The 16126-nt window shown below is 38.1% G+C and overlaps 2 protein-coding genes across 8 annotated transcripts in view; one reads left to right on the forward strand and one right to left on the reverse strand.

Moving 5' to 3' along the window:
* Positions 1–16126, reverse strand: part of LOC106063065 (histone deacetylase 6-like) — a 189063-nt gene that overhangs the window by 92677 nt on the left and 80260 nt on the right. The window lies entirely within an intron of this gene.
* LOC106063066 (G-protein coupled receptor moody-like) overlaps positions 1–16126 on the forward strand; it is a 35037-nt gene that overhangs the window by 8187 nt on the left and 10724 nt on the right. For 2 of the 4 annotated variants that reach the window (XM_013221381.2, XM_013221380.2), the window contains exon 2: positions 15399–16052. In XM_013221381.2, coding sequence (XP_013076835.1) covers positions 15631–16052 — 422 coding nt within the window. In that variant the 5' untranslated portion in view covers positions 15399–15630. Of the gene's footprint in view, positions 1–1064; positions 2274–15398; positions 16053–16126 lie in introns of those variants that run through there. The other 2 variants (XM_056025931.1, XM_013221378.2) reach the window with 2 other exon arrangements.

The following is a 16126-nucleotide window of genomic DNA, read 5'->3' on the forward strand; positions in this document are numbered from 1 at the left end:
AGCAGTTAAGGCTAGACTGCTAGTTTTAAATCGTATGTGTATTTAATTAGATAAACATTCTATATATGGGGCTAATGGTGTGAAGAATGCTTCTTTGGCCGCCAGCTAACAAGGATGGCATGTGGCCAGCATAACGACCACCAGATTGAGTAGTCTCGAGGGCATCCTAAAGTTCTTATAATTCAAAATCCCATTCTTTCACGGGATTGAAGCTCGAGATTCCTCATTTCAGAAGACCAGGGTTTGACAATTCAGCGTCCACGCCCCAACTAAAATGGCAAAAAAAAAAGAGAGAACAAGATAGTTTTCAATAAAAGCGAGACTGTAATAGATTTAAAACTTGGACAGTTATTTCCTTGACTTATTTTTACAAAGCTTATATAAAATCACTCTGTCTGGTAAAAAGTGTGTACACTTTATTTCTCTCACAACCAATCTCGGATTAATCTGACAGTTTGCACAATTATTTCTTTTACCTGACAACAGATTCAATTTTAAAAAAAGCCAATTAGTTACTTAACTATTGGTAATTAGTTATTCTGTTGGGCTTCTGAACAAAGGGAAATAAATCGTACTTGACAGTGGTGGACTCGTGAGCCCAGAGTGAATTTTTTTTATGCATTTAAAAACAAGCATGTAAACTTTCACCAAGATACCCCCCTTCTTCCCTCCCCTTTTCCCAACTGGTCCAGACTGTGACACGATCATAGCGCAGTGAGAAAGCTAAACGCTAAACAGAACCAATTGGTTAAAATATTTCTAATCGCATACATTTATTAAGTCTAGGTCCATCCAACATGTCTGATCCAAGCTTATTAATAGAATTATATTTAATGTAAGCTTTTTTTTTTTCTACAGTATTTTAAAATGTTTTTCTTGTTGTTAATTCAAAAAAAAAACGAGTCTCCAATCTATACAGTTGTCGTGACGGTTTATGAAGCTCGTACATTGCTGTGAATATATGTACCGGCAAAGTCAAAAGAGTAAGTTGTCTCTCTTGACGGTATTAACGCGGGACTGCTACAGAACAACTGCTCAAGTAAAAAAAAAAATTAGGTCAAGAGCCGACAAAAAGTATCTGTAACTGTAGTTCCTGTACAATGAACAGTAAGAAGTCTATTAAGTAGATCTATAAGGATGTAATAGTGTCACATCTCACAGTTAACTTGAAGGCCTGGGCTTTTGACGAGCAACAATTTATTTAGGTTAATTCTATAATTACGCTAACTACAAGTGAAGTAAGTTAAGAATCTCATTTCAAACTTAAACTGTAACGCCTTATTTCAGGAAAACCTCTTCAGTTGAGACATTATACTGACCCTAAGAACAAAATAAGAGAACATAGACTGTCGGCGAAACAAACATTCTATGAAATCTCACTTGGCTACACCGTCACCGGATCCTCACAAAACATCCCCGCCCCTCTTTTAAATTAAGTAGTAAAAAAAAACAACAACAATAAGGCAAACACACATGCGAGTAGATCCTCGGGCTGAGATGCTCTGTCTAAAGAAGAAAACATTAATAATTGAAGCTGTTCAAAGACAAAGGTTTATCTCTGGGCGCCGATCACAGACCTCGTTTTTTTTTATCTTTTATAAATAAGACGCACTGGTTGGAACATTTCACTGAGCATGTGATTGTGCGCGCGACGTAAAGGGGGTAGGGGGTGAGAACTGGATAAAAGATAAACATACGTCACAGGAGGAAATGTCCGCAAAACAGAATTAGTGACAGATGTGCTGCAATTTCACTCATTTCTGCAGCAAGAGAAGCGAGAGACTACAAACCTATACAAACATACTCGCAGGCCAAAGCAAGAATTAAACCATTTCAGAAATGGGTTTAAAAAAAAAGAAAAGGATTAAGTAAGAGATTGGAGATTGATGTCATCACAAAAACTAGTTATCGAGATTCCTCTTTCTCCCTCGATCAAATATGGCTGTTTTCTCTCCTGCTTAGTCTAATGTGCAGGCATCAAACTGTTACATACAATTACGCTGGACTGCCTGTGACAGCCGCTTCATTTCGACCTTGACTCAATGGAGACACTTTATTTACAAGCAAACACGAAGCGTGATTGACTAACAATAGAGTTTAGTGCATCTCAATTCGTTGTAACTGTGGTTTATTAAAATATATAGTCATATGTAGACAATGTCACAGCCGGGAGCTAGCTAGCATTAATGAGGATGTATAATGTGCCGTCATGTGCGTAGTTGCTGAGTGTCGTACGGAACTTGGAAATGTCATCCTATACAAATAGATAGCGTGTAAGTAACACCTAATGTGTATCAAAGAATTGTAATGGATGTTTTGATGATAGAATATAATGTCGATTCTGATTACATATTAACAAATGTACTCAATTTGAAATACACAAACAACTTTCATTGTAAATATACAACAATACTGCAAAATACACATGTTCTTAGTTGTTCCTAATAATAATTAATAATTGTAACCCTAACCCTAACCTTCTATAACATGTTCAGTGCATTCATGTCTTCATGCTTTATAGCTAGCTCTGTACGCTCTGGTCTACACGCCACTATACTGTGACTATAGCTAGCTCTGTACGCTCTGGTCTACACGCCACTCTACTGTGACTATAGCTAGCTCTGTACGCTCTAGTCTACACGCCACTATACTGTGACTATAGCTAGCCCTGTACGCTCTAGTCTACACGCCACTATACTGTGACTATAGCTAGCCCTGTACGCTCTAGTCTACATGCCACTATACTGTGACTATAGCTAGCCCTGTACGCTCTGGTCTACATGCCACTATACTGTGACTATAGCTAGCCCTGTACGCTCTAGTCTACACGCCACTATACTGTGACTATAGCTAGCCCTGTACGCTCTAGTCTACATGCCACTATACTGTGACTATAGCTAGCCCTGTACGCTCTAGTCTACACGCCACTATACTGTGACTATAGCTAGCCCTGTACGCTCTGGTCTACATGCCACTATACTGTGACTATAGCATACCATGTACGCTCTAGTCTACACGCCACTATACTGTGACTATAGCTAGCCCTGTACGCTCTAGTCTACATGCCACTATACTGTGACTATAGCTAGCCCTGTACGCTCTGGTCTACATGCCACTATACTGTGACTATAGCTAGCTCTGTACGCTGTGATCCCATATCTTAAGAACAATCAATGAGGAGGTGGCATCTGAGAAGTTTGCCATAAGCGATTAGCCAATAGTTCTAGTCTTTATCTGAATTCGAATGGAACACTTTCAGTTCCTTATACAATGTTTTGTTTTATTAGAGAGTGATTCTATACTTTCTAAAATTGTAGTTGAATTAAGATACTCGTAGCGCTGCCAATATATAATCTCTTTTTTTTCTTCTTTTGTTAAAGCGTAACACAAGCGTTATTCCAGGCAGCGTTTCGAAGTGGTTATACATTTTCAAGCCACGTGGATACATTTCGATTTAAAAAAAAATATATAACAACTTTCCACATAATATTACCAAAAACTGTTTTGTATTCCATGCCAGGCCATAGGCTCTACTTCAGGAAGTAGCGTAAGTAGATCAAGTAGGCTGGGATTTTCACAACATTAGGCATGTGTTTAGTTATGCATACACGTACACAGTAATTAGAGAGATTTGATTCGTGATACTAGAATAGAGTAAAATAAGACCATTAGCGTCCTCAAAACTGTCCAGAGAATAATGGCACTGATCTCTTTATCAAAAGGATACTCAAGGATAACCCTAACCCTAGATACAGACACTATTTAAACATAATCTCATTTCAATTGTATTTATCTTTGGGAAAATGGCATTACTGGTCAACAATGCTGCCAGTGACGCTAATACCTCAATAGCCATCACATTGTGATGTACTTTAGGAATCCAAAATTATTTGACAGACATTGTATTAAATTTAAAAACAATCAAAATCTCATTTCACATCAAAGCAACTAGCACACTAAATAATAGCAGATTTGATTTAGTTCTATCTAATGAGATCATAAACACAAGTTACACATCGAGACATCTTTTCAGTACTTTTGGTTTTATAAGACAATAATATAAACATTGTGTAGACAGCCTCTAGATTGCTGTTTGCACTTTGAAATGGACAATTTGTCGAGTCGAAATTTCCATTCAGAAGCATCATCCATGTCTACATTTTCCAAGATTGCAGAAACGTCAATTATTCAATCATAAAACATTTTAAATTTTAAAAAAAGCACAAACAACTTTTTTTGCCTGATGATAACTAAGAAAAGAAAAGAATTCGGGAGATAGAACGAAGAACATCAAGATGGGAGATAGAAGGAAGAACATCACGATGTGAGATAGAAGGAAGAACATCACGATGTGCTGACCTCCAGACTGTAATATTTCAATGTTATTAGTTCGTAAGTCATTTCAAAATGTATATTGCATCTTTAAGTATAGCGATGACTTATACCTTCTGATCAAAGTACATATTCTTGGTATTAGGATTTGTTTTCACTTTAGTATAGTGTATAGTATCAAATTGCTTCTTGCATCTTTAATTTTTTTTTTTTTTTTTTGTGGGGGGCAATCAGATCAGATAGCCAACATTCAAACTTGTGTTCAGTTTGTAAATATGAAATAGTTGTTTTTTTTTTTGTGGGGTGATTTGCCCTTTGAAGTATATTTTCACTGTTCGTTTTACGTAGTTCAAAGTACTTGAACTCAATTGCATTCATTGTAGTGATGCGTAAAGTATAGATGCAAATGGTACAACTGAGATAAAAACTTTAGAAGTATGTCCAGATTTTTTAGTTTGAAAGTCGTGATTATTATTGAAGTGCAGTCCCCTCATCGTTCTACGTGACATGAAACACTCAATATGGGTGACAGACTCCATAAGGAGGGGTACTGTTTACATTCGTGCAGAGCACTAATGGAGTCTACACTCTAAACAGCCATGTCAGCGTATTCTTATCACCCTACAGGATCAGAACAGAGCCCTAAAGTTTCCACACAGGATCAGAACATAGCCCTAAAGTTTCCACACAGGATCAGAACATAGCCCTAAAGTTTCCAAACAGGATCAGAACATAGCCCTAAAGTTTCCACACAGGATCAGAACAGAGCCCTAAAGTTTCCACACAGGATCAGAACAGAGCCCTAAAGTTTCCAAACAGGATCAGAACATAGCCCTAAAGTTTCCACACAGGATCAGAACATAGCCCTAAAGTTTCCACACAGGATCAGAACATAGCCCTAAAGTTTCCACACAGGATCAGAACATGGCCCTAAAGTTTCCACACAGGATCAGAACATAGCCCTAAAGTTTCCACACAGGATCAGAACATAGCCCTAAAGTTTCCACACAGGATCAGAACATAGCCCTAAAGTTTCCACACAGGATCAGAACATGGCCCTAAAACTTCCACACAGGATCAGAACATGGCCCTAAAGTTTCCACACAGGATCAGAACATAGCCCTAAAGTTTCCATACAGGATCAGAACATAGCCCTAAAGTTTCCACACAGGATCAGAACATAGCCCTAAAGTTTCCACACAGGATCAGAACATGGCCCTAAAGTTTCCACACAGGATCAGAACATAGCCCTAAAGTTTCCACACAGGATCAGAACATAGCCCTAAAGTTTCCACACAGGATCAGAACATAGCCCTAAAGTTTCCACACAGGATCAGAACATAGCCCTAAAGTTTCCACACAGGATCAGAACATAGCCCTAAAGTTTCCACACAATGTTCATCTGCTAGATTGAGAGAGTCTAGAAGGAAAGTGTCTAGTGAAGCAATAAGAGAAGAGACCAGTAATATATAATTCGTGATTTCAAAGTTGTTTAGTTTGTGTCCAGTCTGTGCTGATTTGTTGCTAACTCTTATGTCTTATTTCTTTTCGAAAAAAAAGGGTTTGGTGGTGGTGGGGGGGGGGTGTATTACTGGTGGGTCGCCATGAATGACTAGAGACCAGATTTGGCAGACTAGCTCTCGCTTCGTTCCCGCTAGTTACTTCATACGCTAGAGAAAACCATGAACAAGAATTATTTATCTCTTTAATTACCGCTAGACAAAACCACAAAGAACCAACTATTCAAAAGTTAGTCTAGTGTTTTTTACAAGCTCTGTTTTATGTCTTCTATGTCCCCAGAGCCCCTTAGGCCTCTACATTAGTCGTGTTCAAAGCGCTATGGAAATTTAATTATTATCTATTATGGACTTAGTGATAGTCGACTAAGAAAAGCTGTTAGCAGTTGGCCTACTGTCCTTTCCCTGACATTTCTCAAGTACATAACGCCTTGTTAAATCGGTCGTGAAGAGAATGCCCTATTCCCTCCAGGCACTTCTGTCCATCCAGGCTAAAGATAATGACCCATCAGGTTGACAATCGATATGTGAGACATGAAGACTGGAGTGTTTTGATTTATAATGTGTCTTCAAGTAATACTAAATAATGATGATACGAATTTAATGTGATGCAATGTTAATTAATTTTTTAAAAAGCAAAAAAAGATGTATAGTTTTTTTTCTTTAAAGAAATATAAAAGATCTTTTGCTAGTTCATTTGTTACTGTATTTTTAAGCTAAGATAATGTAATTTTATTGGTTCAAACAAAAACAAATGCAAAGTCAATTTGACTACAATTGTCCCCCTCAGCGTTAACAATAACATGAAATACAAAACAGTGATCTTTATAGAAATTCACCTCTATGTGCGAATAGCCATTTCGATACTTTTGGTGTAAAAATTATGTTAATTATTAATTAAAAGCTTTATGATTTTTGTTTAAATTAGTATTCAATATGATGCCATTGAGATTGTTCAGTTTTTCTATGGATTGCAAGACCTCTCCATATCTTCCTATTCTCATTTACTTTTATTTTTCTAAATGTTACCTTATAACGGCCCTACATTGCTCCACATCGCTTTCTTTTTTTTTTTTTTTAATGTTACAGTAATTTATAGCTTAAATAACATATACCAGATCTTTAAAAGACGAAACATTAAATAAACATGAGCTTACGATATTTAAAATGTATCGTCGAAATGTCCACTAGTAAACCTCAAGTACTCGAAACGATCAAGAGACAATAACAGGTCTGACCTATCGATTTAATCGAACCATATGAAGAGCTGCAAATCTGAAGTCTCCGCTGCTCAAGCACCCAAATTATTTATTCTAAATGACAACTGCTCACAGAAGCTAAATATATGGCGCGTGCATACGCAGTCACAGTAACAGGCTTAAGTGTAGTGTAGTCTTCTGGGATGGCTGTCAGTGCCACAACGTATTATCCAGTGTTCCTCCAGAGGGAAAAGAATCATGTTCTCTGTTACTGTGTTAAACCATACTTCTGGGCCAGCATGTTTACTAGTCTCCCAAGAGATTTATTCCGCCTTCTTAGAATATGGTCCATTGTCGCGAGTAATATGTTAAGGTCGATGTTGTGGTCTATGTCATTTCATTTACCAGCGGAGGCTTTGGCTGGTATGAGGTCACTCATTCTGGTGTTTCCTTTTTTGTGAATACTGATATAAACAGCTCAGAAAATTCTAGAAGACTATTCGGAGGCAGGTGGAATTATCCGGTAAATGAATGTACTCAAAAGGAGAGATGATAATTGATTTGGGGTTCGTTCTTCCACTCAAAGAAGTGTAGTTATTAAAATATTAGAAATATCGCTCTTCATGAAATGATAACAACTCATTTAGAATAATATCAAATAATTTGTTCATAAACAGCGATATAGGAACTACGCGTTCAACAAGATTTCCATGGAAGAACAAGTTTTTTTGGGGCGGACATTTTGGAAAAAAATCCTTTTGAAAACCAACGGTCATCGTGTCAGGTGTCATAAAATCTCATCTGTTTCTGAGGTTTACAGTTGTGCCATTTGGCCAAGACTTTAAATTTTTCTTAACTTATCTCAGAAAAGGAGCTAAAACTTGGACTAGAAAATCTCAGCTATCACGGGGATACCAACTCGAGAAAGTTCGGGAGCCAAGAGCTTTACAACTAGGTCACAAGGTCAGACTATAGGTGTAAAGCGTTTCTCCTGTTCAAACTTTCCTTGAGCTATACAAGAGTCAATAGTTTTCTTTGCGTTCACTCAATTATCTATAAGACACACAACAATTGTGCGCACAACAACAAAAAGTGGTTCTGATTTTATCTATAGTCTTTCGACTTGTAAATGCATGGGAGCACATTTGTAAAAGATTAATCTGTTAGAATGAGAAAGCTTGAGAAGCACTGGATCAAATGAATAGATCTAGATGATACTAGTTGAAGATGTGTGACACAAAATAGGACCACAACGCTCCGAGACACATTGACTTTCAATAATAAAGCATACACTATCAATAAATACAAATTTCTTGGTAACAGAAATCACGCTAATTAGAGAAAGATTTATTTTTCTTATTTAATAACACCTGATAACTCTGAACATATTAATCTACGTGTACCCTCTTCGTCCTTTAGTGATACTATAATAATCTACACATATTTCTTTTTTTTTTTTTGTTTAACTCTTCGAAGATCACCGCTAGAATAAAAAAGTGTCACATATTTGCCTTCCAATGAAGTTTATTAAAAATCTGCATGTTTCTATCGTGGAAAATGAGTGACAACTGCCAACCTACTATGAAAGAAGGAGGGCCCTAGGCGAGAGGTCGTATAATCTGGAAGTATATCAAGGGGTGATAGGCTGTAGTATTTATTGTATTAACTACCCTAGATAATGACGTCACGATGTCCACACGAGTCCATTAAGAGGGGAACTCCATCACTAGAGCAGTCGCGGCGTTTATTTGCCCCACTTGACCAGCGGGACTTCTCAAAGGACATTTACTTCAGTCGGTCTGATGAGCATCAGGGACTGTTTTACATAGAGAGCTGTCTCCTTAGCCCTACGAAACATAAAGGATGAGCTTGGTTAAACGTAACGCTGTCCACCTCGACTGACCAGTAGAGTTCATTTGTGTGAGCTTTGACATTTTAAAGAAGAGACAAGAAAAAAATCCCATGGTTTGATGACGTCAATAACTGCCTAATGGTCATTTTTAACTCAAACTGCCTGGTCACATTTGACCATGAAACCCAATGACTAAATCTGATCTGTGAGATGGCGCAAGGTTTCTCAGAGACAAAACAACTATTGAAGAGTTTCTCTTCCAAAACAGGACAAAGAGGAAGCAATGAAGTGAATAACAAGTGATAACACTGTGGCAGAAACTGGCCGGAAAGTACATAGTCCACTTAGAGCTCACATTTAGGCCAATGAAACAACTGTTTAATGTCCTGGTTTACATGCTTATTTTTTATTGTTACTGTGTCTCTATGAGAGACCAACTGATTAAAGTTTTGTTTGTTTGACATGTTTCGGATGTTTCTTCTGAGTTGAAGATAATTTACTTCCTAGTCCAAACCTCCCGCAGGACGACGGGGGATGGCGGCGGGCAGGTATGAACCCGGGACCATCGAGACGACCGAATGACAGTCCAGCCGAGACCCATCAAGAGAATAGGTATGAACACTGACCTGTGACGTGGCAAAGAGATATTGGGCTCCACTGATCACAGGTTGTGACGTCACAGGTCAGTATTTAGGCCTACTTTGACGATTGGCCTTGGTCCAGCGCGCAGAACGCACTACCAGGCAAACAACAAGAAACTTAAATTAAGCTTCAACAGGACTATTTCACTACCTCTTTATACAAATGATTTCCCTTTTGGCAAATATAGCATTACAAACTTCTAAATCATACAACAGACTTTCTTTGGTTTCTACAATGCACAACAAAACAAAGATGACGCTAAAGTTTTACACGTGAAGTTCCCCTGAGTCACTCCCCCTTTGGAAACTATCCAAGTGACTTCAAGCAATAGGTTTAGGTTTCCATCTCTGATAGCAACAAGACACTAAGACAGATAAAAAAGCAATACAGCAACTATTAATTGACATAATGATAAAAACCAACTGAACTAAAGCTGTCTTCTGGTATAAATCAGCATAGACTATAGAGTGCACTTCCCGTGGCTGTTCTATGTCACGATGCAGGGGAAGTTACTCAGCGTCTTTTGATATTCTTAGAGCTAGGACAGTGTTGACACCAGTAAATAGTCAAGGAATTACGGTCCATGAACACAGGGCCGGTCCTAACAATTGCAGGGCCCTATGCGAAACTGATTGCGCGGGGTGGGAATATGGATAATAAGTGTAAATTAAGATTTTGTATTAGAAAAAAAATTTACTTTGAATTTAATTTATTCTTTTACCAAGAATAAAATTGCGATCTAATTAACTTTAATTTACAAACCGTGCAACCTATGGCATAATTATATGCCAGTGGCTTTAAAAGTAAATAAAGAATTGTAACTTCCGATTAAGTTGAAAATTCGCCCGATTATAACATTTTATTACATGAAAGCTGACAATGCCTTTTTTCTTTTATCGCGCGTAGGATTGACGTTTTCCTCAATGAATGACCCCGACAAATGACAATTTCGATTATTTTTCAGGAGATTGTTATGAGTTTTCAGATTTTAATAAATTCAGGAGATTTCCATGACTTTTTTTTACGTTTTCGTATATATTATGCAATTTAATAATTACACCTAGAATTAGAGCGGGGCCTATGAAAACGCGGGGCCCACTGCGACCGCATAGGTTGCAGTAGCCTAAGACCGGCCCTGCATGAAGATCTAAAATTTAGCAAAAAGTTCAGCAGAATGTTTTCATGATCTACTTGAAAGTTAGCTGAATATGGGGATAAGTGGTATCCAATACATCAGTGTCTCCCAAACGTTTTCCGTAACGGAACACTTCGCACCTTCTGAGTATTTAGAGGAACACTGCTAATTTTTTTAAAAGCGAAATTAATTTACGTGATGCCCTTCTAGTTAATTAATTCAGTGGATCGTGGAAGGGTTCCGAGGAAGACAGTTTGGGAAACACTGCAATACATTTTTAATAAACAGTAACCTTTTAAGCAGTTTCAAACAGTTTTACAAGTAGATTTTGTCTTTTGTAATTAGTTGGCTAAATCACATGAAATAGTTACGCTCTATTCGCATGTGTTATACATAGGCGGCCAATATCACCTGACTAGTGAATCATTGTATAAGCTCGTCTCCAGAGATTAGAGCGACCTTCAAAAGTTAGAAGTTATCAACTAGAAAGTCACTTTGACCTAAGTACTGCCATGCAACTAGCACTTGAACTAAGTCAACATTTCAGAGGTTCTCTAAACATTCGTATCCTGAAAATCATTGAAGATATTGCGCTATTGATTCGAACCCTTTGCTGACAGGAGCAGATGTTTCCGGTACAATAGTTTAAACTGCAAACACTGGCAAAGCTACGAGGAACACATTCAAGACATTTGTCGCTGCTTGTCACTGCCCTACTGTATCGCTTATCCCTTGATGCTTGCAGGAGTCAAGTTGAAAAGTCAAGATCTATGATTCCACTCGACAGATCTGTAATGCCAGAGATGTATGTTTGCCTTCTTCAACACTGTTGCCTGTAGATCAACAATTGAATACTATGAAGTACATGCGTACTTCTTCTGCCCATTAGTTTTTATGGAATTTCGGCTTGTGTTTCAGACATACCATGCTACTGATACTGTATTTTAGATGTGTGTGTGTGTGAAAGAGAGACAGTTTGTAATCTTAGTTACGTATGTATGTCTTTTTTATCGGTCGTATCTCTAATCAATTTATTTGTCTGGGTCAATATGGCGGTGGTATTTAATTGTATTCGCCAGGATCTTGGAATTTCGTTACCTTCTTGAATTAGCATATACTTTCTACCCCTCCTCATTTGAATATTTATATGTTGATAGCATTCATCAAATAATTAACTAATACTCATTTTATATCAGACCGTCAGGCGCAATGAGAGACGATTTTTATTGTAAGTACATCTTAATACACATCTATTGCTCTTTCGGCTCATTAATTCATCTAATTAAACTAGCCAACTACAAACCCAAGCTAAGACTACACTGCTGCAGAGCTTGATTGTCCCAAGTATGCTAATTTTTGAAGTCCATCCTTTAATTAGGTGGCCTGGAATGTTTTTGTTTTTGTGTGTGGTATTAGTGAATCTTATAATTCTATATCGAGCACGGATGAAGAGATAAGATTCAAGAAAAGACAAGCCAAGTATTGACACTGACATGAATGGGTTTGACAATATCATCACTCATACATGAGTGTCACAGGAGACTGAATGCCCAACAGACCACAAGGTGGCGGCGTTGAAACATCTTTACGCTTCAATAGACCCACGTCCACTGCGTGATGGGAAGGAGGCTCTCAGTCCACTGAGTTCGCTAATGCAAAAACAAAATGTAGCGGTCAGTGAACGTAGCGAGTTGACACGGACTTAGAAATCGATGATATTGATCTACAAACATTTTTAGAAATACACTTCCATTAACCTACTACAATCATTATACTGTGTCACCTTATGATTGTATTCTTAGTTATCAACGTATTTACATATTGATTTGCATCTTTGATTATTCTAATAAGGTTCTTAAATATCTTCAGAGTGGTCTATCCCAAGAGACTCCGTTCAATAACAGTTTTAGAATTGCATACATATATGTTTCCGACTGACTCAATGGGGTGCGCTGAAGTGATTCTGTGCTATTGGTGTCTTTCACTTTGTTTAGTGCTGAATCTTTTATGACTAATTACCCCAGTCTGAAGAGTGGAGGGGTTTGCCAAATTCCTGCATGAAAATGTTTCAGTCGTGTGTCTATCTAATAGATAACGCTGTTTCTTCTAGTTTTCATTGTCTGGCAAGTCTCTTTGCCGCTATGCTAATACCTTTTCCATTACATACATTCCATGCCAGCAGAGTCTGTAATATGTGTAATATCTTCATTTAAATGACTTCATATACATACAGTGATAGATCCAAGTATCTTTATCTCGAAGTCTACATAAAATACAAAAAGTATCACATCAAATGTCGTATCCATGGTTGTTGATATGAAGACATGAGTTCTTGAACTACTTACAGTACCTCTCCATTGTAAAGACAACAAATGTTCGTCTTCTCACCAGACTTCAGAGCAATTCAATAGGGCAGCGGCTTTTGGTTTACGTTTGTCCAGCTCTGTGTTGAAAGATGTTTGGTCACCGTGACATGTTCATTCAGCTCATATGCCACTCAGCGCCAATGCTTTAACCAGTACTTTGGTCACGGCTGAAAACGAACACAAGAAGCCACTCACTCACACTATACACACACACACACACACCATACGACAATTTTTAACAAGACTAAACTGCTAAAGATGTCGTTTAGTATAATATCAAGTGAAACCTACAACCAAACTTTAAAAACTTGTTTACTTTAAACAAGGGGATGCGGTGGCTGAGTGGTTAAGCGCTTGACCTCCGAACCTGCGGTCTTGTGTTCGAATCTCGGTGAAGACAAGAATTTGAATTTCAGGATTTTTAGGGCGCCCCTCAGTCCACACAACCATAATGGGTACCTGACTTTAGTTGGGGAAAGTATAGGCGGTTACTCGTTGTGCTGGCCACATAACACTCTGCTCGTTAAAAAAAAAAACAGTTGACATTAACATCATCTGCCATATAGATTACAAGGTCTGAAAGGGGAACTTTACTTTTTTTCTTTATAAACAAAAACAATTTTCTCATCATTGTACATTTTTTTTGGCGGAGCTCTAAACGGCAATCTGTTGTTGTGTTACCTATCTGTCCATCCGTCCGTCTGTCTGTAACATTTTGATGCCAACAATTAAATGCGTTATGAAAATCCGCGTTTACCATTGAATGTATCGCGTTCAAAATGTTCACTGTGCTAAACGTCTTGTCAAACTAAACGTATATGATTTTAACATTGAAAATAGTAAACTGTTTCTTAAATATGCACACATCATTTGTAGAACAAGTTTTAAAGGTCTTGTATATAAAAAGTAAAGTGGACAGTGTTCTAAAGTATTGAGATAAAAGAGGAAATAACATTTTCTTAGTTGACAAACGGATTTTATTTTTTTAGTTATAACAGCAACATTTTATAGTCTTCCGAATCCGAGAAAAGTCAAGTCACAATTACCGTGCCGACATCTCATTTACTATTTGGCTAAATTGGGTATTGATGCAAGCCAAAACTAAACGCCATTCCAAATCAACAGTCTGGCATACAGACTGAAGCTAGCATCGATTTCTTACAGTACACAAAGTGATCAAGTACAAGGTCATATAACATTACCCAAACTGAAGGTTAATCAGAATAGCATCATTTCATGGAGGATGTGTAACACTAATAGTTTTTGGGATCAGACAATGGGAATGTCTAACATGTTTCATTTTTTCTTTTAGCCAAGATTCTCAAACCCTGCAATCCGACTGCTTTGTAAACAAGTATACTAGCTAACTAGACATAGAGGAGTGTGGAAAAGATAGATGCTAAAAACTACTATAAAATAAATCAGGAATGCTATTTATAGCCATAACTTTGATTTCATTATTTTGCAGCCAAGTTCTACATATTTAATCAGCTCAGTCTGTTATTTCAGCATTTTATTCTAATCTCCAGTTTATTTATACCTTCTGTTTGTAATACAAACCAGTAACTTATGTGGTTAGTGAGCTTCATAACAAATACATTGAACTAGATATAGTGTACTCTTAGAAGTTGCTTAGGCAGGTTTCGTAATACTATTCTGCGATGCAATGTAAATCATGGCTTGCGACAACTGCCCTAATAGCCACATCCTGGCCTTGAATGGACGTTCAACTCTGTTTCCTTTCCACATAAACCTCCACTGTTCCCAATAACATAACCACCTTAACAGGATATTCCCGTTTGAGAACCCTTGAGCTCGGGTGCTAGCTATAACATCGCTGACACGCCATGGGGAGACATTTTTCCTACCTGCTGAGAGAACCAGGCGCCCGGGAGTTGCGTCACCGGTAAACAAGCAGAGGCGAAGGTGGGGAGAAAAAAGGGCTTTGATCCAAAAGCGCAGGCATTTAGTCTTGACTTTTAAGTTTTGCCACTTGAGGGGAAGCTATTGTAGAAATATTAGGGCAAAGATTTATTCACCTGGCAGTAATGTCTGCATCGAGATCTTCAATAAAGAGAATCTCTAAGACACTGCAAACGATTTTGTATAATTTATTCTACAACTCTTTCTGATCAAAATAACTTTACAATTTAGCTTTTAATGAACACATAGATCTAATTTGTTATGAAATACAAATCAAGGGAAGTGTATCTTGTAGAAGTATGGATACGCGACACGTCTACTAACTACGGACTGTCCCTTGAATGTCCTCTTGTATTCTAATGATTTGTTGTTGTTTTATTTAAGTACAAACATTATACTGATATGAATATTTTTGCTCTATATCTTACACAGAATGATGCGTACGTCTCAAAAAGAGAGCGACATTGTTCTGGCTCTTGTAAAGAGGTGATCCAATCATTTTGAAATAACATTCTTTGAGAAAGCTCATCAACATAACCCAAGGCTGGCTGAATACAAAACGCTATTCATCCTGTACGGAGCCACCATATGCCATTGTTACGTGGCTTCGTTTACATTGTGAGCGCCTAATTGTATTCCATTAATTGAACGGCTCTACCAAGCAATGATGTCCAGTTACGAGATAGTCCAGCCTACAGGAACTGATAGGTCGCTTAACATCTCTCAGTACGACCGCATCGGCAATGCGTCGGCCTCATGCGACGGCATACACTGCTACTCGGGGGTCATCTTCGAAGTGGCCACCATCATGACCATTGTCCTCGCCGTGTTCGGAGCCTTCGGGAACGTACTGACCATCCTGGCCATCGTGACCAGCCGACTGAAGATGAACGTCAACAGTATCCTGATCTGCAACCTGAGCGTGGCCGACGTAGTCTACTGCTCTTTCATTCTGCCCCTGCAGGCCATGACCTTTTATCACAAAGGTTGGACGCTGTCCGATCTGCTGTGTCAGCTGCACGCCTCGTTACGGATCTGGCTCATAGGAGTCAATATGATGCTACTAAGTACCATTGCTTTCTACAGGTAAGTAGCAAGAGAGAATGCAAAGGTCAGTGGTACACTATATGCTGATTGAGTCAGTAAAGCTAAAAATTATT

The sequence above is a fragment of the Biomphalaria glabrata genome, chromosome 4, assembly GCF_947242115.1.
Source record: "Biomphalaria glabrata chromosome 4, xgBioGlab47.1, whole genome shotgun sequence".
NCBI classification, from domain to species: Eukaryota; Metazoa; Mollusca; class Gastropoda; family Planorbidae; genus Biomphalaria; species Biomphalaria glabrata.